Source organism: Leuresthes tenuis, unplaced genomic scaffold (assembly GCF_036924035.1).
Source record: "Leuresthes tenuis unplaced genomic scaffold, fLeuTen1.0.hap1 SCAF_4, whole genome shotgun sequence".
Taxonomy (NCBI): domain Eukaryota; kingdom Metazoa; phylum Chordata; class Actinopteri; order Atheriniformes; family Atherinopsidae; genus Leuresthes; species Leuresthes tenuis.
This window is the reverse complement of record NW_027325358.1, coordinates 27653179-27676103: the sequence shown is the minus strand read 5'-3', so window position 1 is coordinate 27676103 and position 22925 is coordinate 27653179. Positions and strand designations below refer to the sequence as shown.

Genomic DNA, 22925 nt, shown 5'->3' with positions numbered 1-22925 from the left:
AATCTTTAAAAGCATGATCACTATGACTCTAACTCTGAAGTCTAAAGTCTTACTAAGATGAAGCTTATAGAATGTTTAAACGGACTGCTGATAACATAATAACTTTAGCTTTAAAGTAGATGTGGAGTGATGTTTAACATACTCCTAATCAGAAGGGGGCGCTGTGGAGCTACAGCTTTAACGTTGAGACACGGAGGTACCGTGCGCTTTTGTGCGTGTGCGCGCGTGTGGTGCTGATGCTGTTGAGATGGAGCAGAGGCAGAGGAACCTACTCGGCTTCATGTCGTACGGACGGAAAACAACATCCAGGTAAGACATACAGACATAACACAAATAATCAGTCACATCAGACAATAATAAAGCTGATCGAAACCAAAGCGATATGCGAGGCCACTGGCTGGCTGACCGATCAGTAGATGCCCCAATAAACAAAATCGATTATATATTTAGTTTGATTTTAAATAAGACCCTGGTGCTGTTTCACTACACTTGGTTAATTTTGTTGAAGTGAATCGAAATGACAGCAGAAGGACATTAGAACAACGATACAATAGGCCCCATGATAAAGAAAGGGAGCGATGAGGCGTTCAGGAGTTGCTTAAAGGGTGGGACTGGCCATTTCATGCCTCACCTAGCTGCTATGGAAGTCATTGACAGGATTTTCAGAATAAATACAATATATTTTCATGGAAAAATAGGTGAGGCTTGTCTTCAAGGATCATATATATCTGTCTATTGTTTGTATTAGGTGAGTATTTATGTTTCTCTTTAAGATATAAAAATAAGTTGAAGATCCCAGTGTAATACAACTTCCTGCAGCCTTCATATTCATCTTTAAACATCATGTAATCAACATACCTGAATTTACAGTCACATGAAAAAGAAAGCAAACCCTTTTTCATTCTAAGGTTTTATGTGAAGAGACATGATTAAAAATAAATCATCTGATCATTAGCAGGTCTTAAAATGCGGTAAATTCATTCTCAGATGTACAACAACACATTATGTATTACATTGTGTCATTATTTATTTCACAAAAAACTTAGCCGAAATGCAGAAACAGTGTCTCAAAACTAAGTACACCACATGATTCAAATAAGGAGTAAAACCACCCATAGCAACATTTTATAAGGAAAACAGTTACTAGTCATGTTACCATCCAAAAGTGATTCGAACCATTGGGAAGTGCGCATGAAAATAAATTCGAATCATGTGTGTTTCCATCAAAAGTACAGACTTTGGTGAAAACAGTAGCCTTTAAACGTTTTACCGGTTTCCCGACCCGGAGTGTATCACCATGGAGAGAGGACTTGTACCTGTCTGCCCAGTTAGTCCAGGCGATTAGAGGAGAAGGCAGCAAGAGGTGTCATTTGATGATCTTGCCCAAGCAGAGATCGGTCTCCGTCTCCGCCGACGCCTTTATGTGTGGGAAAGAAGGCGTCAGCATGACTTCTGGAGTGTAGTGGTGGGTTCGGTGCGCTACGTCAGACTTGATGCGAACACAGCTGTTTCCATTCCTTTCGAATCAACCAAAACCCGGCGCTAGCGAGCGTGTTTCAATTTGTGCGAATCAGGGGATTTTAATTCGAATTATGGCGTTTCCATCATAATTTTCCGATGCGATACTTCTCGATGCGCATCTAAACAGGCTGATGGAAACGCACCTAGTGTCTCACATCATTACAAAGGAATTTTGCACCACTCTTATTTTCAATTTTGCTTCAGTTCACTGGGTTTGCAGTCATTTGTTTATGCATGGGTCTTTTGAAGTTGAGCCACAGTATTTCAGTCTGATCGAAGTCTGGAATTTGTCAGGGCCATTGCAACACTATGTGACTCCTTTCTTCCTCTTTTTTTTTAAAAGTCAGTTTCGGCCAAGGTTTTGACAGACGAGACAGATGGTCTCACACTTTGACTTCAATACTTTGGTATACAAAGAAGTTTATAGTTGACTCAACCACAAGGTGCCCATGTCCTGTGGCTGCAGGACAAGACCAAAATCATCACCCCTTCACCATTGTGCTTGACAATTGGTATGAGATGTTAGTGCAGATACGCTGTGTTTTGTGTTCTCCAAATGTGGTGCTGTGTATTATGGCCAAATATCTCCACTTTTGTCTTGTCTGTACAAGCAGCGTTGTTCCAGAAGTCTTGCAGTTTGTTCATATGCAACTTTGCAAACCTATTTAAATATCCTAATTTATTTTCGGTTCCATTGTTATTCATGTGATTTTTGCAGCTTTTTGTAAGAATGACTCTATATTCATTCATTTATTGTGAAAATCTGCAAAAAGTTAAGAAGTATGCCATAATGATAACCTCTTTATGGTACACATTGTATCTGCCAAATGAACCTCTTTGACTCTGCAGGAGATCACACTGAAAACATTACAATTTGTTCACTGTTCAGGTTTCAGTTAAGGTGAATATTTGTACTACAGATGCGTTCAATAATCTGTTTTGCTTAGGAACCATTGTAACTGAGGTAAATAACCCAGATGTTTGTAAGTGGTAATCACGAGCTGGTTGAACTGTCTAAATGCTAAGTAATACCTCCTTTATGTAAAGTAAAAAAAGAGTGGAGATCCACAGTTTAGTGCAAGTGTGGTTAGATTCTCATTTCTGTGGTTAGATTCCTTAACTGCATTACACTTTCCAATAAGATCAGGTAAGCTCAACTGTACCCCAAGTGCAGTTTGCAATCAATTTGATAACATAAAAATACACTACCACTAATAACTATAAATATATATAAGAAGAAGAAGAATTAAGGATTTATTTTTATACTGGCTGTGTTTGCTTTAAGATAGCTCATCTTAATGGGGAACTCCGGTATTTTTAAACCTAGACCTTATTTCTGGCATGAAATACGTTTATCTACTCACTGAGAACAGTTTGGCGAAAGTCGGCGTCCTTGAATGAGCTGTGAATGAGCTGTGCTGTGAATGAGTTGTGCTGCAGCCATGTGTGTGGATGAAGTCGTCCCAGTAGAGGTGTGTGTAGAATTCCCTGCGTTAGCTCTCCTATAGCTGCAAGTAGCCACATAACAGTAGCTATGTGATAACAGAGCAATAGTACGTGTTCGTTCATTCATTCGTCTTAAAGTATTGGTGAAATAAAGACAGATAATGCCTTATTTAGAGGCTGCATTGTCTAAGCACTGTTCACTCCCTTATTTAGATATCGCGAGTTATCTAAATATCTTCCGAAGGACGCCGACTTTCGCCCAAACTGTTCTCGGTGAGTAGATAAACGTATTTCATGCCAGAAATAAGGTCTAGGTTTAAAAAAGCCGGAGTTCCCCTTTAAAAGGTTGTTTATGAGCCAAATTCAGATCTAGGTTGGAAAAAACTCCAATAAAAAGAGAATCAGACCAGGTAATATGGAATGAATATACAGCGGTGTCTTTGAGAGTGTTACAACTCTAGATTTTTGTTTGTAGAATCTTTGTAGTCTTAATAATCAACATGACTTGAACAAGGAAGAGGAGGTATAGCATTAAACTGGAAATTATTGTAGAAGAGTGGACGTTGTCTGGAACTGCCTTATTGAAAAAAAAACTCAGGTCAACTGTCTGAAAGTGTAGCTGCTCCCTTTGCTTCCACAAGATATGATCAATGTCTGTCAGAAAGGATCAGATAACACTTTTATCAGTACTTGTAGAGGAAAAAAAAGGTTGTTGAGCATAAACTAAAGACCTCAAGAGACAGAGAAAAAACATTTCTAGATTACAAGATTTCAGTTATCAGTATGAATGCTTCTGGTTTATAATACATCTTGTCTAATTAAAATTCAAACAAACACTGTATGTACAACAGTATTACAAAAAGCCTCAAATAAATTTAATCCCAGTCTTAACACCAAACATTTTATACAGTATTATTGCAATTGTGTACAGAGATGAAAACTAACCTGTTGAAAAGAACCAACAGGTCTGTCAAATTTTAGAAATTTGAATATAAAATTACAGGTTTGTCTCTACCTTCTACAAGAATCAGTGTAATTCATCACCCAGCCAAATATGACTTTTCATAAAATTAGCCCATATTGTATAACACCATTACGTGCATAAATGCATATGAAGTACCCTTTTTAGGGTTCTTTTTAGGGTACTTCATGTATAGACTTTAATGTCTATAGGCTTTGTAGCCTATACACATGGCACTTTAGTTAACTGAGCATAGCTCTGGCCATGTTTCAACTTGGAACCTCTACTTGTTTGTATCATTATTTCAAGAAAATTTAAGTAGAGAGTCTGAGTTGTTTTGAAAATCCTGGCATCCAGGGAAGATATAGTTCCATGACAATAAAGAATACTTAGCTGGCTAATTATGAGCTAGCCTACACAACTGGAAAACGAAGTTTGCCAGTTTATAGCTGATGCACTCTACTATTCGTAACATGAGGGACAGGCTCATCTTAAGTAGCCTCCATAGTCCACTGCGTCATGGAGTTAGGATTTCTGACCTGCCCCAAAAAACCCTGAACACAAAAACTGTGAAAAAAACTGTCAGACCCTGTTACTCCACAATTCAACACAACACTGTTTTCATTATTTTAAGTGATCTTAAGCTATTAATTTCTACTATGTATCTTCTGTTTAAATTGAAATGTCAAATGAATTTGATATACTTTGACTTTAATGTCTAAACTGTGGATAAAGAGCGATTATAAAATGGTCAAATAATTGTTCACTCAACTTGATCATAGAGCAGCTTTTAAATTGTCTTGCTGGCCCACTATGGCAGAATATTCCACGTTCACATTTTATGTGTCCTACACGTAATAAGTATGCACGTACACACAAAATCACATAAGCTATATGAGTGTTAGCAGAAATTGCAAGAAAAGCTCACATCCTGAACTTGAGGTGCTGGTCATGGCTTAAATCATTTGACAGACATTTGAAGTCCTGCACAATGGTTATTTTATAACCTTTTTATTTACTTTTCACTATTTGTTTCCAGTTGTTTTATGGTTTAATGTTTAAGTTAAAACAAACTTCTTACTTTCTCTAGTGAGGTTGAGTAGACCTAATGACCTGAACTTTTCTTGCCGAGATGAGACAAAATGTAACGCATCTTTGGTGAACCTGTGGATCTGTTACAGGCTTTTACGGGAATTTGTGCTAGTCTGTTGCTGGAAGCAGCTTATAAATCTAATATGCTTTAGTTTTGAAGGTGAAATTTCTGTTCTTATGAGTTAATTGATCTCCTCAGTAGCTGTTATGAAAGCATTTGCAAGCTAAATAAAACTTCATTGGGTTCCATCTATCCATCCATTTTCTATACCAGCTTAATCCGTCAGTCGGGTCGTGGGGGGGCTGGAGCCTATCCCAGTGGCCATCGGGCGAGAGGCAGTGTACACTCTGGACAGGTCGCCAGTCCGTCACAGGACCACACATAGGCAAACAACCACACACGCTCACACTCACTCCTGGACAATTTAGAGTCACCAATTAACCTAACAAGCATGTTTTTGGACAGTGGGAGGAAGCCGGAGTACCTGGAGAGAACCCACGCATACACTCCTTCATTCGGCCTAAATGTTTTTCCTATTTAAGTGATATTTGGGTTTGTCTGATTCTTGATCATACAAAACAATATATTTAAAGATAGCAAATGTTAATTAGAAAACAAAACATTTTTATTTTACTTTATGGCGCAAACAGTTTGCAGTTTTATATAACTCTTGGCAGGTAATGGTATTTTCCACATTTTGCTGTTTCCTGACCTTCAATTTCGGATTTGTTTTGAACAACATATATATGGACATCTGTCGAAAATACCATATAATCGGCTACGTTGTCATGAATATGTTGACGAGAGGGAGGGCTTATTTTGAAAGACCTGACCGGATGTTGTGGCTGTGGTTGGTAACGGTGATCTGACGCTGGTGGAGGAAGACCTGCAGTGCGGACAAACAGACTGGAGCCGAAGATCCTCACATCCACAGACCGCTCCTGACAGCCGAGCTGGGTCAGCCTCAGTCGGGTTATTGTATCTGGCTTTGCTGTCAAGTATCCGAAATCGGTCCAACAGGAGGGAGGGTGGACCAGTCCGCACCCCACCTCTCCCCTCCCCTCCTCCTCCTCCTGCTCAACTGCAGCATCGGAGAACTAGAGGAGGACCAGCAGAGCTCTTGAAACGAGTGTTCCTGAGCTCTGAGAAGAAATCAGAACACTTGTCTATTTTAAATAGTAATAATAACTTATTTATTTCTGGGCCCGGTGTGTGCCGGATTTGCAGCGGGTCTACTTGACACGGGACGGCTGGTTTACGGACCAAACCGGTCCGGTTTGATAGAGGGGAAGTAAATGGTGATTTAATCCTGTGGGAGTCTGAGGCCCGAAACCCGGCCCCCCCTCAGAGGAACGGTGGGTTTTCTGGACCAGAACGTTTTGTGCCGAAGTAAAATCCCAGATGAAGATTCCCAAAAGGCGGAAAAGGAGCGTACGGTGCGCCAGGTAGGCCTGATCCGGACCAGCTCTGTCGCGAACTATAATGAGCATTTAAGTGGTCGTGTGTGTGTGCGCGCGCGCGTGTGTGTGTGCGTGTGTGTGTGTGTCCCGCAGCGATGCGTTCAAATGAAAGTGAATTTATTAATCCGTGGATGATACGTTTTTAATCAGAATGACGCACCTTGATCTTTCAGACTAAGATGGCAGTTTTGTAACTGTAATAATATTTAATTAATAACGTGGGTCAGTCTGGGCCAGATTTATTGATTAGAGGATGTGATGTTGCGCATGCGCATAGAGGACTCATGACTGTGCACTGCAGAGAGGAACGATTCAATAAGAGTGATGCAGAGGAAGGCAAAGAGACTGGTGGGGTTTGAACTTGAACTAGACCGGAAGTGTGTTGCACAAGCATTCATTTAGCCGTTTATTCATTCATTTCTGCACTCTGCTTAGTTAGTTTTATTAGCCCTCATTTAATGTGTTGTCTGAAAACAGCAATTATTATAAAAGGATTTCCTTTCTTTGTTTGCTCAGACTGTCGTTATTTATTATTACAGCTTTTGTTGTATTAAATTTGAACATATTAATCAATCAATTAAAAATGTATCATTTGATAGATTAAATGTTGATGCCAGAGCAGTATAGTAATAGTTAGTATAAAGAGGTCAGGGTCAGATGGATGGTACATTTGTTCCATTAATTCACAGAAAAAGACCTAAAATGGCCATGTTTTAAATTCGACAGATATTTAGATAAAAATGATTGGAGAAAAAAATGTATTAAGCTATTTTAAAAATGTTCTTGAATTAAATTAACTCATAGTCTGACTGAAATTACCTGTTTTTTTTGTTCCGAAATAATTGCGCTTCAGTAGCAGTTGATTTAGTCAGTTTAATCAAAACACTTATTTCTTTCTTTTTTTAAAAAAAAAAAAACGTTGTGAGAGCTGTACTGTTATTTCATAAAGGTAAAGTTTAAATAGTACATAGTTTCCACATGTAATCTATATTTGGGAATCTAGGCTGACCGTTTTTTTGTCAGTATTTAGTTGCAAAGTTGCTGCTCTTTTGATTAGATAACGATTAGATTAAAACTGTATTACCAGTGTTTGCCTTGTTGATCAAGTAATTAATCTTGCTAACTTTCTTGCTTAGATTAATTTTTACAAACACAATATACAGTGCTGTTCTTTAAGATATAGGTAACAGTCCATTTTAGTGTGCGCTGTGACTTGCTCTTAATCAATATTTTGTTGCCGCAGTTAGTAACACTGAGCAATATTATGTGTTCATTTGTTTTTCTTGAGTTTTCATATGACTGTTTTTACTCTGCTCATACTTCTTTTGCAGTGTCTACTCAGGGAAACACTCATCTCTGATCACTGCACGTTCAGATAAAAGATATAAAACTCTGTTGTTGTTGTTCTCCTTTTTCTATTTGATGTCAAATTGATCAAATAACTGTTTAGTTCAGATATTTCATATGTGCCAACTGCTCCTCACTTCCTCAGAGTGATGTTTCGCCTCAGGCCTGTGTGGAGCAGAAGTTCTGGGAAGAACTTACAACCTATCTAAGTTTTATGGTGAAAAAAAAATACAAATGCTACAGTAGTTTAAATTAGATTAATCTGAAATTCCTGGACATTAACTTTAAGTAATTACTGTGAATTTACTTCATGTGATGAATCTTTTTATAGAGTGCATTAAGAGATTCACAATGACACATAACCACAAAACTTGGCCCTCACACTCAAACTCCCTACTTACTCTGCTTCACCTCAAATTGTGTCTCTGATACATTTCTGCTTATACAAATGTCCTGCTCTCCAGTCTAAGACCTATGCCTCACTCAGGCTTCTTTTTTTTTGCCCTTGAGATTTCTGCTCTAGGATTTTTGCATTGGATTGGTGTTAAAGAAGCCTGTCAAAAATCTGAGCTGAGTGCCAGATATGATGCTGACTTTACTGCCCACTTGGAAATCCACTCATTTTACTTCACAGCATCTTTTCAAAACAGTTTCTGGTTAACTGGGTCCAGCAAATCACTTGAAAAACCTGAGCCATTAAAGTAAGTATATGTACAATCATAACTGTGCTATTTGGAAGTGATCCTACAGTTTACACCTGTATATGGGATGGCTGTCTACTTGATGCCTCTCAATTATATATTTAAACAGGATCTAGATGGATTCTTTAGGAATTTTAGGCATTAAATATTAGTTCTTGTATTTTTTTGATTCATGTAAAAAGTTTATTTATTTGATAGAATGAGAGATTAACGTAAAAAAAAAAGAAATTACATAATTCATTATGTTCATATTACATATATTCATTTGACAAACCAAGACAAATCATGAGCACCCCAAAATGTATGCTAATTTCTAGTATTCTTGCTGTAGCATAAATGGAAATGATTCTTGTGACACAATAAGATTTTCTTAACTTCAACAGCATTAAGATGTTATGTCTGGTACAAGTAAAACTCAGTTTACTTGCCAAAAGTAGCAAACAAATCCAAAAGGCAAACAAATCCAAAAGGGGCAAGGCAATGGCAGAAGTCAGAAAACAGGCAATAATCCAAAAAAAACCCCAGAAAAAACGATAACTAGGAATGACTAAATAAGGCTGGAACATAAGACACTAAGGTTCAAATACGAACTGGCGCAGAGAGAAGGAGAAACACAAACTAAAGAGAGGGGAGTGGTAACAATATACAGGTGAATCTAATGAGGGTGGGGCAGATAATCAAAACTGGAGGGAAAACTCAGGGGCAGGAAGTGAAGCAGTGAAATATGAATCATGACCTTAAGAGGGATGATGAGCTGTATCAAAGATATTCATATTTTTTTCAGTTTATTAACATTGACATGTAGATAACAAAAGTAAAAGCATTATTATGCTCAATTGGATGAGATTATAAGTGATTAGATTGCCTGCAATTGAATTTAATCAAACTGTATATGTATAGTGTCCTGAAATTATTTTTGTTGTGAATTGTTGATAAATAGGAATACATTTAAATCAGTTGAAATGAAAATAAGTGTGGTTTTCTGGACCCAGTTAACCAGAATATGTCTAGAAGATAAGCTGTGAAGTAGAAAAAGTGCACTCACAAGAAGGCAGTAATGTCATTATCACACCTGGCATTCTCTTGGCTCTACAAGAAGTTTTGCAAGTGCAAAAAATATGCCTGAGTGCAAAGAGAAGAACTCCAATAGTAAAGCACTATATTTGTGTAAACAGCAGTGTATCTGAGTTGCGAAATCCACTTTTGAGGGGAAGAAGAGCAAGGAAGGGACTTTTCAAGTGTGGCAGTAGATTTTTAAAAACAAGGATGCCTGGTCTGAAATAAAAAAAAAAATTGGTTCTTGATAAATGATAGGGATATATACCCCTTCACTGTTGCTAATTTGTCGCCAAAAGTATTTGCCTCCAGACGATGGACTTCACACCCTCACATCACAAAGTGCAGCTTCTATCTATGTATTAGGACTGTGATAATACTTTTTTTTTTTTAATTAAGTTCAATTGGTGTAGCCACTAGTGTTTTCTAAGTGTTATGATGAATTTGGCATCACATGGAAATAATAAATGATAACAGATTTGTGTTATCTGTCACCTCTTGGTGATGTCAGGACAGAGGACTGCGGCGGTCAGTGGTCGCTGCCCTTCTCTTCTTCCACTTCCGGTTAACTTTGCCCTCTGTTTTGGCTTGTAGGCTAACAGAGGAACAGGAAGGGTTTTGTCCCGCTCAGGATTTGTTGTAAGCCGTCAGGTTTTCCAGGAGCTCAGAACTATGGTGAGCTCTGAAAACTGATATGATGCAAACCCAGCTACTGGCAGACCCCCCCCCCCCCCCCCCCCCCCCCCACACACACACACACACACACACACACACACACACTCCCACCCTCCCAGTAATGAATTTGTAGATTTGTAGATTAAGAAAAGAAGAAGAAGGTGAGGTTTGATAGTAGAGGCACTCAATATGTTTCTCTTTGATCTGCTGCTGAGACCCTGTCACAAACCAAAATGCTCTTCTGGTGGACCACAGAGTTTCCTCCCCTGTTTTACACAAAAACTGATACCATACGGAGATGTAAAACTCAGCAAGAATATTTTACTATAGATGGTATTTTCAGTGATTCAGTATGATTTTATTGGAAACTCTTTGGAGGCAGAATGTTACAGTCTAAGCAAGTGCTGGCCTCTGCTACAACATGCACGAATTTGGATCAATGTATATATATATACAAGGTATGCTACTGCTATATAAATGTATTCTACTGTGCTCTTTTTACTGTTGCAGTTTATGGATATGTGTGATTGTGGATATAACAATACAACAGTAATTTTACTATACTAGACTAGAAGGCTGAATGCTAAAACATTTCATTATGTCAAAACTATGCTCGAGTGTGTTTTATATTCATGTAGAAATACCAAAGCTGCAGAAAGTTTTATCACTACATTACTTTTATTACTTCATATAGGTAGTTACCTACTTTACTATCTAAATAATATACTATTGTATAAACAAAAAAAACAGTTTTACTTTATTCTACAACTAAATAACGACTTAATTACAGCAGTTCTGATTGGCCAGTTAGTTTCTCCTTCTCATAAGACTTTTGCTGTGCCTTCAGGGAAACTGTGTGGTCCCACCCTCTGCAGGGATTGGTGTCTCAGCAGTGTGTTGAGGTTTGCTGCAGGTATCACTACACCTCCAGTGTTACAGTGACTCTCAGCTGCTTGTCACTGTTCATCTGTTCACGACGATGATGATGATGACGATGATGGTGCTGCTGTCAAACTGAGCTGTATCACTGAAGGTGCAGAGAAGCCTCCTGCCTTACTTTGCAGTCCGTCCAGTCCTCTATCAGAGCTGGTCTGACTGAAAATACAGTGGACATTCCATTGTTATGTGCAGTCCGCCTGAGCTCTGCATGCACTGATGACAGCCTGTGGCATTGCATGCAGAAAAGCATGGTTTTGGGACTGACATGCATCACTTTGAACTTAAGATTTCCCCCACAAATCCACTAAAAGCCAATAACCATTCATGGCAGATGTGTTGTATCTGAGAAGAATAAAGCCCTGACTACAGTTCAGGTTGACAGACTGGAGGACATTTAAGCAATGAGTGGTAGCAAATGAATGTTGCTTTAGACAGAAGCTGTGTTGTTTCAGACAGCGGCCTGCAGTGTTTTAATATTTAACAGACGAATCAGATCATCAACTAATTAGTGTTAATGGAAAGTGTTTTTGCTAGTCTTATGTTTCAGTGTTGTTTTATTCAAAGTCTGCTTTTAATAATTTCCATTATATCTGCGTGAAATTATCACATTTGGAATAACCACTATATGGTCAGGTCAGTTATACACCATATTGTGTATTTTAAGAAAACCTAACTTGTAGGGATGGGAATTGTTAAGAATTGAGCAATTCCGGTTCTCTTATCGATTCTCGCTTTGGTTTTAAGGACTTTTTCCTTACTTTGGCCTTTTCTCATATAGTGTAATGTTACAGCGAAGTAATGGTATTGAGAAAAACTTGTCCATCCATCAGCTGTGATGGCTGCCTGTCACATCCTCGAGTACACAGGACACAGATGCAGGGTCAGTTCACAGTCAAGAATGTTTATTTAATATAAACAGCAGGATGAGGATCTCCAGACAGAGCAAAAGAAAGGGCTGTGGAATCATGAAGCACTCTCCTCAATAACTATGGCTGAGGAGGGTGCAGCTATGAAAATTATCAAAAAAAAAAAAAACCTCTCTCCACTCTAGGAGGAAAACAGAAAGGGCTATTTAAGATAACAAACTAACTCTCACGCTCTCCTACTGAGGCGGACTGAAACAAAAGACGCTCTCTTAAAAAAAACAGAGGTACTATGAAACTTGACAGCTAACTACATGCACGCCTTTAACGGCAGTACAAAGATCTTAAAGAACGAAACACAAATCGCTCCACTAAGGGAGGTTTCTATGAAACATTAACAAATCAAAATCTCTCCAAACGGGAGGAACAAAACCAGGCTGTGAAACTTACTGTGAATATAAACTATGGCTATGGAAAAACTTACAAAAAATAAAGGATATGCTCTGCAGGATGAAGTCGTCCCAGTAGAGGTGTGTGTAGAATTCCCTCCGTTAGCTCTCCTATAGCTGCAAGTAGCCACATAACAGCACCTATTAGCTAACAGAGCTATAGTACACGTTCGTTCATTAATTTGTCTTAAAGTATTGGTGAAATAAAGACAGATAATGCCTTATTTAGAGGCTGCATCATCTTTGCCCTGTTCACTCCTTATATGGATATGCCTATCGCCAGTTATCTTAATAGCTTCCGAAGGACGCCGACTTTCGCCAAACTGTTCTCGCTGAGTAGATAAACATATTTCATGCCAGAAATAAGGTCTAGGTTTAAAAAATGCCGGCGTTCTCCTTGAAACTGTCTCTGCTTTGGGGACAATATTTTGGGTTGAGAGTCTTTGTCAACTCCTTACAGAAAATATAACATGGATGAAATGGAGTTTTACTGCTTAAAATAGCATTTTGACTATTCTAATTTTCAGTTGAGCCTTGCCAGACAATAAGCAGCTAAATATCCTACTGAAATTCAGGAGCATCCAAAAGGTGAAAACCTTTCACCACAAATCTAGTAACTGCTTAGTGACTCATTTGCTCATGCTCATTTTACTTTTCCCTGCCTTGATGAAAGGGGTAACTACAGGTATGTGGGAGCCTGCCTCTGATCCTGCCTCTGAGCCTGCCTCACTCTTGCAGTTGTCAACTAAATGTTAATATCAGATGGAAATTATTCATACAGTGTGTCGCTAACATTATTACAATTATCCAGACTTGGAAGTTTTAAGTTTTCTGGGACTTTTGAGACTGAAGACATTGTGCCACAAGCTCCCCCACGAGAGTTGCAGCGTGTCAAAGACTTTACGTTTGTGCAAAGTAATTGCATGCTGAGTGGTCAAATGTTTCAGCATGTTGGAAGTATTTCCCTCCTTTGATGTGATCAAAGCGCTGCACGTGTTGCAACTGGCCCTAGTATTGTGCTTTTTGGTGAAATATAATCCACCTGATTTGACTGTTATCAGTCTATTCAATGAATCGGGTGCATAATCAAACTTTGGAGCATTTTGATTCAACTCTATGTTGGAAGTGTTCTGAGCCAAAATACGAAGTGTGCACATCTGTGATGTAATCGTGCAAATGCGTCAGACGTTAGCAGAACCTATAAACAGGATAGTTAGGCGGGCGTCTGATTCCCATCTCTACTAACTTGTGAAGGTTTCCAAGACCTTGTTTACCTTGAAGTTGTCGTCCCCAGGCATAGCTCACTCCCAGGCTGTTGGTCCCGACAATCTCCTCTAACTCTCATAAAAGTCACCTAACCTTCGAATCAAACTCTTCTAGCTCATTGCCAGAAACTTCAATCTAACCACTTGATTAATGGAGGTTGTTGGAAGCAGTACGCTGCGGAGTCTACACTCCTGCACCTACCAAGCTAAATCCAAGTTATTGGATTTAACTATATGGCTGGCTCCTTTGATGAAACAAGCTATTAGGCCTAAAAAACACAATATATTTGCTTTTACTGTAATGGCTTTAGTATTTTTCCAAATTAGTTTCCCTATCTCTGCAAAAAGCTCCTCTTACAAAGAAAAAGAAAAAAAATCAGAAACTTAGCAACAGGACAATTCTGAAAGTATTGAGGTTTAATATCCAGCATTTACTATATCGGTGTTAAATGCATTATCTAAAACAATGTGTCGACATTTTGGGAAATACTGGCTCTCTTTCCTGCTGAGAGTAATATGTTTATATTCATACCACACTCACACCTGTAATGTAAATATGAAGCTACAGACTCTAGCTGGCAAGCTGAGCTTAGCATAAAGACTAGAAACAAAGTTGAGGCTGACGAAATACACATGGAAGAAAATATACTTCTAAAGGTCACTAACTAAAGAAGTTTTGATTATGTGGAAAGATTTGTGATGGTTTGTTTCTTTAATGGTGTCACTAACTTCCTACTGTCAACTTTTCCATATCAAGTACAACTTTTAACCTCCTAAAATGATGAGTGTTTTTTAATTACTAAAACAAAGCACAAACTTTAATGTGTGTGTATGTCGTTAGACTTTTTTTTCAGATTGATCCAGGCTAGCTGTATTTCCTGTTTCCAGGTTTTATGTTAAGTTAATTGGCATGAGATGGAATTTCTAACATCTAACTCTCAGGAAGAAAGTGAAGAAGTACTATACTGCATATTCCTGAGAATTTTAGGCTGTATGTTAATTAATTTAGACCTGGGTGGGATCATATTGGGATGTGCCCATGTTGATGGCTGTCGGCTGTTGCAGCATTAAACCTGCAGCTGCAGTCAGGATGCCGGCAGAGCGTCCAGCTGCTTCCTCTGCAAATATGATATTTGCTCCAGTTACTGCAAATACCATTACACACCATTCCCCCCACCTTAACGCCAACTGCAACTGCCCCCCCTCCTACCATCCCGTAGCTGAAGAATGGCTTTTAATGGCAGTGAGCCATTTTCAATGCCTGTTGTTATATTGGACTTCTGTGACTGCCCAGCTCACAGCCCAGGCTGTGGTTAGACTTGCAGTCTCCCTGTATCAAGATGATGAACTGCTCTGTTTTGCTTTTCTGTCCTTCCTTTCTTGCTTCCCTTCCTCACCTCCTTCCGCCTCGTCACAGATAAATGGCTCTTTTAAGCTGGGAGCTGCTCGTGTTCTGTCTGGCTGGCAGATGCAGTGCCTAGTCCCCGGCCTCCAGGACAACGTCAACATGAATGGGACGTCCGAGCAGGCCGACATCCTGCCGCCAAACTGCATGGTCAAAGACCGATGGAAAGTGGTGAGTCACGAAACCTTGCCTTCCATCAGTTCAATGTGCACATTGTATGAATATATATTTTTGTTTGGTTGGGGTTATTATTCTTTATTATTTTATTCAGTTACTTTAAGGTTGAGACACTACAGATGAATACGGTAAATATTTTAACCAACACAGATAAACTTTTACAGTTTTTGACTGACTAAATTGATTACCCAAATTTGTGACAGATTATGGTTGTAAATGCAAAATATGCTCTATCTAATGAATATGCATATATTTACACAATTGACCAATGACAATGTGTGAAAAAATGAACATCGAGCACCTCCTGTTTTAGCCAGTCAGGTTGCAGTATTCAACCTGCAGGCTTTTTGCACATCACTGATCATCCTACTGTCTTTACTGAACCAGTGAAATCCAACACATCCTGAACTGAAAGACAAACTAAAGACAAAAGAAAGAGAGCATAATGATAGGGTAGAAGAGGAGAAGAAGAGAAAAAAACCTTCCTGTTATATTCCAGGTTGTTTTTCATCTTTTATAAAATTTTTATTTACACATATTTTTTTGACACCTTCATTTTTTTTCATGTGGGTGAAGGAAAAAAGAGAAGAACTGAAACACGATTACAATTCATGATTATTTGTGATTGAATAGCTGTACATATCCTCTATATATGATAAGATTTTTTTTATTTCAACACCAACTGATTGCTTTCATTTAAGAAAGCCAGAGGAAACGAGATGAAAACATACATTTAGAGGTTCTGTTTGATGTTGGTGTTATACTTTGTTGAGGGTCATATAACTCTTAGAAAATGTAGATTCACCTGTTATTCTCCCTGTCTTCTATGCTGTGTCCTAGCTGAAGAAGATTGGCGGGGGTGGGTTTGGGGAGATCTATGAGGCCTTGGACCTACTGACGAGGGAGAATGTGGCGCTGAAGGTGGAGTCAGCCCAGCAGCCCAAGCAGGTGCTAAAGATGGAGGTGGCAGTGCTTAAGAAGCTGCAGGGTGAGAGCTGCCACAACTTTGACACTGTCACACATCTAAACACGGCCTGTCCTGTTTAGCATTTAGATCTTACCACTAGAAACATACCCTTTTCTGTTTGAAAGGATATGATATCACTGTTTCACAATCTGTGGAGTTAGTTTACTGTAACAACTTTTAGTTGTGGCTGCTACATAGTACGTGTTAGGAGAATTTGGACAATCACCAAATAAAAGTAAGTTTTTGTTTGTCTTCTTTACCAATTGGTCTTCCTTATTTAAGTCCTTTTTAATGCAAATATTACATTTTCTGATATGATTTTGATTGTTTAACTTGTTTATTACAACTGGGTTCATGGTGACCATGGTAAAAACAAATATCCAGCTCTTCATACATTGAATTTAATGCTAAGATGAACAGTAACAAATGTTGTATAACAGCCTTATGTCACTACTGATTTAAATCAGTGATTGTATCACATGTGTATACTGTCAGGTTGGCACATGATTAGTTGGTTGGGCAATGCTTAGAGCAACTTCAACTTATTCAAAACAGAGTTTTCAGCTATTGACAAACAGCAGCTTCCTGATGAGCTGTTCATGGTCCAACAGTCATACTTCCACCTTCTCGGACTCAAAAGTTTTTCTCCTGCTGCTTTCAGTAAATATCCTTTGAATTATTTAAAGTTGAGCAACTGAACATGATTTTGTAGGGGCACCATTCCGTCAGGCTCCGTTAATGATGCGAGCAGATGTGCAGATTTATTATGAGTAACCATTTGAAAACCAGTGGCTTTTTAATATTTTGCACCTCTGCTTGTTCCATTTCCATCCAATCAGTCTAATTGTTCAAATAAATCATGACCTGCCACAACATACTGATAATATAGCATAACATAAATCAAAGTGGCAGCATTTCATTTTGTTTCAACATAGCCTCGCAAAGATTCATGAAACTGTCATGAACCTTAATATTTTGATTAATGCCCTTGGACAAATTTATTTATGAACTTGACATTAACAACATAAATATATCTACACTTTGAGCTTTTTGACATTTTGACAAACTGTCATAAAACCATGGAAGTCCTCATTGTTACACCTGTACCTGTACAATTATTTCAGTCCAAAATATGCTTATGTATATATTGATTGATTGACTTGAGATGACACAATCACACCTTTTTTGTCTATTTTTTCTTAGATATACTTTATTGTCTCCTTGGGAAAATTGGTCTTGGACTCAAAGTGCTGTGCTTCACAATTAATTTCAACAAAATAGAAAAAAATGTGCAAGACAGTACATACCCATTTGTTTTTGAAAAGAAGTGAATAAGTAAATAAAACCATTTAATCTTCATTCATACATGGAAGGTTGGCTGAGTGTACTTCCCATTTGCAGCTATACTAGTAATATCAGCAAATGCTTTCACAGTGAATTTATTTGTTATGTTAGAACATTTGAAAATTTGTTTTGCTAAAACAAAATGGCTGTCACAGTTTTGTAGAGCTCAAGGTGATATCATCAAAGGTCTTTTTATTTCTGAACTGAAAGGATTTTAATGTACCATAATGTGTACATTGTGTTTGGCCAGTAAATTCCTTAGCTATATTTTTGATTTAGTTGTATTTTGCGCACCATAAGGCAAACCTGATTATAAAGTGCACCCTCAATTATGGGGTCCATTTCTGTACTTAACCCATGCATAAGGCGTACGTATTACCTAATGTTCTCTGATTGGTTTATCGCTGCCAGCACACGTAGTGTATGTATTACATCCCTATTAGTGTTGGGAACTTTGAGTCTTTTGGCTGAATCGGATCATTTACTCTCGAACAGTAAATTGAACGAATCTTTGAACGAATCATTTCGTTCATTTTTCCAGCAGGTGGCGCTGTAGCCCCACTGTGGGCGTTGCACAAAAGGGCCACGGTTCTAAACACTTAACACTGAAGGAAACATAGTATGCTTCAGCTGAGCTGACAAAGTACAAAACACAAAATGGCACAAACAATTCAAACCATGTGAAAACCTGGGAAAGCAAATACACAATAAGGTGACTTATCCTCCCTGCCATTGTTGTTTAAAGCCCGACACTGACTCAGTAGCTGTCACGTGACAAATTAACGAACGAGAACAATCCGTTCAGCCCTGTCACGTGACAGCTGGTAGAGGACAAGGGAATGTAAAACTCACATTGATTTTGACAATTAGTAACACAAGTGAGAAAAAAGTAACAATAAGTTCCTTAAAATGTTACATAGTGCATTTATTGTGTCTTATTATTATATTATTATTATTATATTATTTTATGGTAGAGTATAACACAAAATCAATATGTTGATATAATTTTCAAAAGTATCTATTCACATTATTACATTATCATTTATCTATTTACACACTTCAGGCATTATATACACAACAACACTCTACATATCTACAAGAACCGAAGACCACTAATTAATTATGATTTCATGACAAATCAGAATGAACATCACAAATCAGACATCATTCATTTCCTCCTTCGTTTCTCAGTCTACAGTAGAGCCCTGTGTGGGACTGTTTTCTTCACCCCGCTCCCGCTGAATTTCTGACCATTACCACCCGCAACGTGTGTGTTACACTCCCGCCCGCAGCCGCAAAACGTTGAGAATTTATGCCCGCACAATAAAAGAAATGCATTGATTTTGTGTCTTCTCCTGTCCCGCAGGAGAAAACACGTCATTTTATAGGCTATTAATAAAGAGATTCACGGACAATTGAGAAACTTCTCCAAATATCACACTTGCCTTGCTTTGTCTTTGTGCTGTAAAGACCTTCTTTGAGCTTCCTTTCCACATCATTTATTGACATCCTGTCGCTAGGCTACATCCCAATCTCACAGTGTTTTTAGCCGCTGTAGGTACCAGATGTGCTCGGGTTACCAGATCTGCTCGGGGCCCTGCGCCTATTGGCTGGACGTTGGCACGATGACGTAAGGGAATGTGATTGGGAATGTGATTGGTCCGGACAACTTACTGAAGAGGTAAAAAAAGCAGCCTATTGAAGTCGTTTTCGCGGCTCTTCGTAGGAAACATGGATGGCTTTTACAAAGAAATCCAGCATTATCTTTCGAAAGAGACTTCACCCCGAGCACATCTGATTCTTATTCATAAAATGTAAATAGTAGGGTAAACGTAAACCCAAACAGGCGCAGGGCCCCGAGCAGATCTGGTAACAAGAGCACATCTGGTACCTACACCGCCAGCAGTTGAGTTGTGAACGAATCAAAACTGTTTCCTGTGCGAGGAGCCATAACCCGAGGAGTTGACTCGTGAACGAATCAAAACTGTTTCCTGTGCGAGGAGCCATAACCCGAGGAGTTGACTCGTGAACGAATCAATACTGTTTCCTGTGCGAGGAGCCGTAACCCGAGGAGTTGACTCGTGAACGAATCAAAACTGTTTCCTGTCCTGCTGACTGAGCTTATGCAGCTGCCGCCTGCCATGTGGCGAGAGAGGGTACTGCATGGAAATGAATTAATCATTTCTGTTTCCTGTCGTGCTGACTGAGTTTATGCAGCAGCCGCCTGTCATATGGGGAGGAAGGGTGCTGCGTGAAAACGAACGAATCACTCACTGAGATTACTCGTTACTCCCGAGTCATATAAAAGATTAGTTAATAACAAACGAATCGTTCGCGAACGACACATCACTAATCCCTATGTCAGCGGGAAATGGTCCGACAGTCAAGGACAACATCGTCGGTGGTTTTTACATTTATAAACTTATAAACTGCACATTGGTCTGCATCACCCATCTCAGACTGAAGAACAGGCACTCACTGGGACATGGGCAAAAGCATTAATGATGACACGATTCAATCGCTAAGTACGAGCTCGATACAATCTTCGCCCCATTCAGAGTTAATGGCTGGGATCCGCCTAACCCTGGATTCACACCGAACGCAAAGCGAGCAGTTGCCATTCATTTCCAATGTACGAGAGCGAAGAGGCGGTGAACGTGGCGTTGAGCGGCACGAAGGGAGAGCCGTGAGTGATGCGCAGGGGTGTTAATGGTGGCGCTCCCCTCAGTAAATTCAAAATGGCGGTATCCGTGACAGATTTTGGAACACGTTTTTTTTGTGAAAATGTAAGGCTTTTAGGTGTGCCTTATGGTGCGGAAAATATGATAACTATTAAGGTGGTGAGGTGACAAAAAAGTACCGCATAAATTGTTGCAAAATTTCCGGTGAACTGAATTATTGATGAATGTGCTAATCATTGCAGCCTTAAAAGAGACCACTGACAGCGAGTAAGACACAAAATCACTAAAAAGCAGAGAAAGTTTATTGACAAGAGTCTTAAAGTTGGGATTTTTGGTTTTATATGTTTATGCATTTGGCAGATGCTTTTATCCAAAGCGACTTATAGGTAGAGTAAGGGGGTCTTGCCTAAGGACCCCTACTGGAGGTAGTCCCGTTCATGCAGGGGATTTGAACCCAGGTCTCCCACAAGGAAGGTGGCAATCATACCACTACACTATCCAGGCCCCAACCAATTAAATGCTAGCTGTGTTATACAGAGTAACAAATGTGCTCTTAGTAAAGTCTGCTTGGACCACGTTCCGTTTGTAACAAATTACCAGGTATATGGCCATGCATAGAGAGACTAACATACAGCCCATGATGATGACATTTATGCCACTGAAGGCAGAATCTGGGCCCCACATGTTTATGACATCCCTGTAATCCAGGAGGAAGGAAAGTAGCATCAACTTTCCTCTTTCTACTATTTCAGCTGCTTCTGTATCTGCATTTATGACATTTTTTAAGCCATCATGATATTTTGTATTTTGTTTCCATCTCAACATGAAACCCTGACAGTTTCTGAAGATGTGTGGTACATTATAATCATGTTCGATTTCCAATAAGTTCATATTATATATATCATATTTATTTTCAGTCAGTTGAGGTTAACATAAATAATTTGTTAACTCTCTGACATATCAAGTTTATTTTTACATTTTTAGCAAATAGCTGCTTCTTACACATCTTCAGTTAAAGTAGAATTGTCATTAATTTTGAACCATGTGTTTTCCATCTGATAGGATGTGTTCTCAACCCACGTTTGAAGAAAATGATGTGGCTCTTTAGCTGCTTCATGCTCCACCAAGTTCAATGACAAGTTTCTGTGGCTGTCTGTTGCTTGATGTTGAGGGAATGCTTTTATTCACTGATGACACTATCATTTTTATGTGAAACTGACTTGTCCGCAAGTTTTAATCAATGGATTTATTTAAACATAAAAAAAATAGGTTTTAGATATTTAATGTAAATACCATGCATCTAATAGGATTATGTCTGCATTAACAAAGTTTGAAATAAACTTTATTCTTTCCATTTTTTTAGGTAAAAATCATGTTTGCAAGTTTATAGGCTGCGGGAGAAATGACAAATTCAACTATGTGGTCATGCAGCTTCAGGTGAGTCAGAATGTGGGTGGCTACAGACAGACAAAAGCATTTTATCATGATGAACAACAGAGACACATCAAATGCTTTTTTATTTCTTTACAACTCAACATTGTAAAGAAATGTTTGCATTTAATGAAGTTTTGACACTGAGAATATGGTAAGGACTCATGGGAATAACATTAGTTTAATTGTAACTTTGTAAAAATGCTACACATTTTAATTTTTATCTCAAGTGCAAACCACAAAACCATGTTTCATCTTCTCAGGAATGATTAGAGTTGAATAATAGCCGTTAGTTAGGTGAACTTCCATTTATTATAGACAAATAGCTGCTGTGTTGTTAATGGGAAGCAGTCGTTACAGCGATGTCAGAATCAAACTGTTTTGTCCTCATTTCCTGATAACTCTACAGTCGAAGCGGAGAGTGACACTTATATGAAAAAAAATGCCATGTTGTTATACACCCGTATCATCCTTTGATGTGGTTTAGTGATCTGCATTTCAATTGATGTCTTCTTTGTCTGAAAAAGATGTCTCCAGGAGGTCATGTTTCAGCTGTATGGCAAAATGCCCTGGGCCTCCCTTCTGGTTTTAAGACATTTCTTCCATGCTTTGCTTGAGCCAGTCACAGGCATTGAAATGACCTGGGGCAGGTTTTATACGATAGGACTTTTTGCAGAGTAAAACAACAAACAATTTAATAGAAACCAGAATCCAAACATATGCCACATGTTTCAATGTTCTGGTTTGTTTTAGATGTATCCAAATGAAGCCAGAAGCATTTTGCTTTGCACCCACTGGTGAAACTAAAAATGAGCTCAGAGGTTGCAGACTTGCAACTTGCATTTGTAAATTTGTCTGCCAATGCCAACTGATATATGAAAATTAAGATTCTGGTGGCATGTTTACTCGTTTCTAGTCCTTATGTTGTTCTCTCTGTGGGGCCGCAGGGTCGGAACCTGGCTGACCTGCGTAGGAGTCAGCCCAGAGGAACCTTCACCATGAGCACCACCCTACGACTGGGCAAGCAGATCTTAGAGTCCATCGAAGCCATCCACTCTGTGGGTTTCCTGCACCGTGATATAAAACCGGTATGATGACAAAGAAAAAAAGTCCCCTCTGTCAATTTTTTTTCATTAAAGGTCCT

The 22925-nt window shown here is 38.8% G+C and overlaps 1 protein-coding gene across 2 annotated transcripts in view; it reads left to right on the top strand.

The window, feature by feature from the left end:
- Window positions 1-217: 217 nt before the first annotated feature.
- Window positions 218-22925, top strand: part of ttbk1a (tau tubulin kinase 1a) — a 64740-nt gene continuing 42032 nt past the window's right edge. Inside the window, exons 1-5 of one of the 2 annotated variants that reach the window (XM_072383527.1) lie at window positions 218-309; window positions 15194-15352; window positions 16199-16346; window positions 21714-21787; window positions 22729-22869. In XM_072383527.1, the coding sequence (XP_072239628.1) occupies window positions 15245-15352; window positions 16199-16346; window positions 21714-21787; window positions 22729-22869 (471 nt within the window). In that variant the 5' untranslated portion in view covers window positions 218-309; window positions 15194-15244. Of the gene's footprint in view, window positions 310-5905; window positions 6467-15193; window positions 15353-16198; window positions 16347-21713; window positions 21788-22728; window positions 22870-22925 lie in introns of those variants that run through there. The other variant, XM_072383528.1, reaches the window with a different exon arrangement.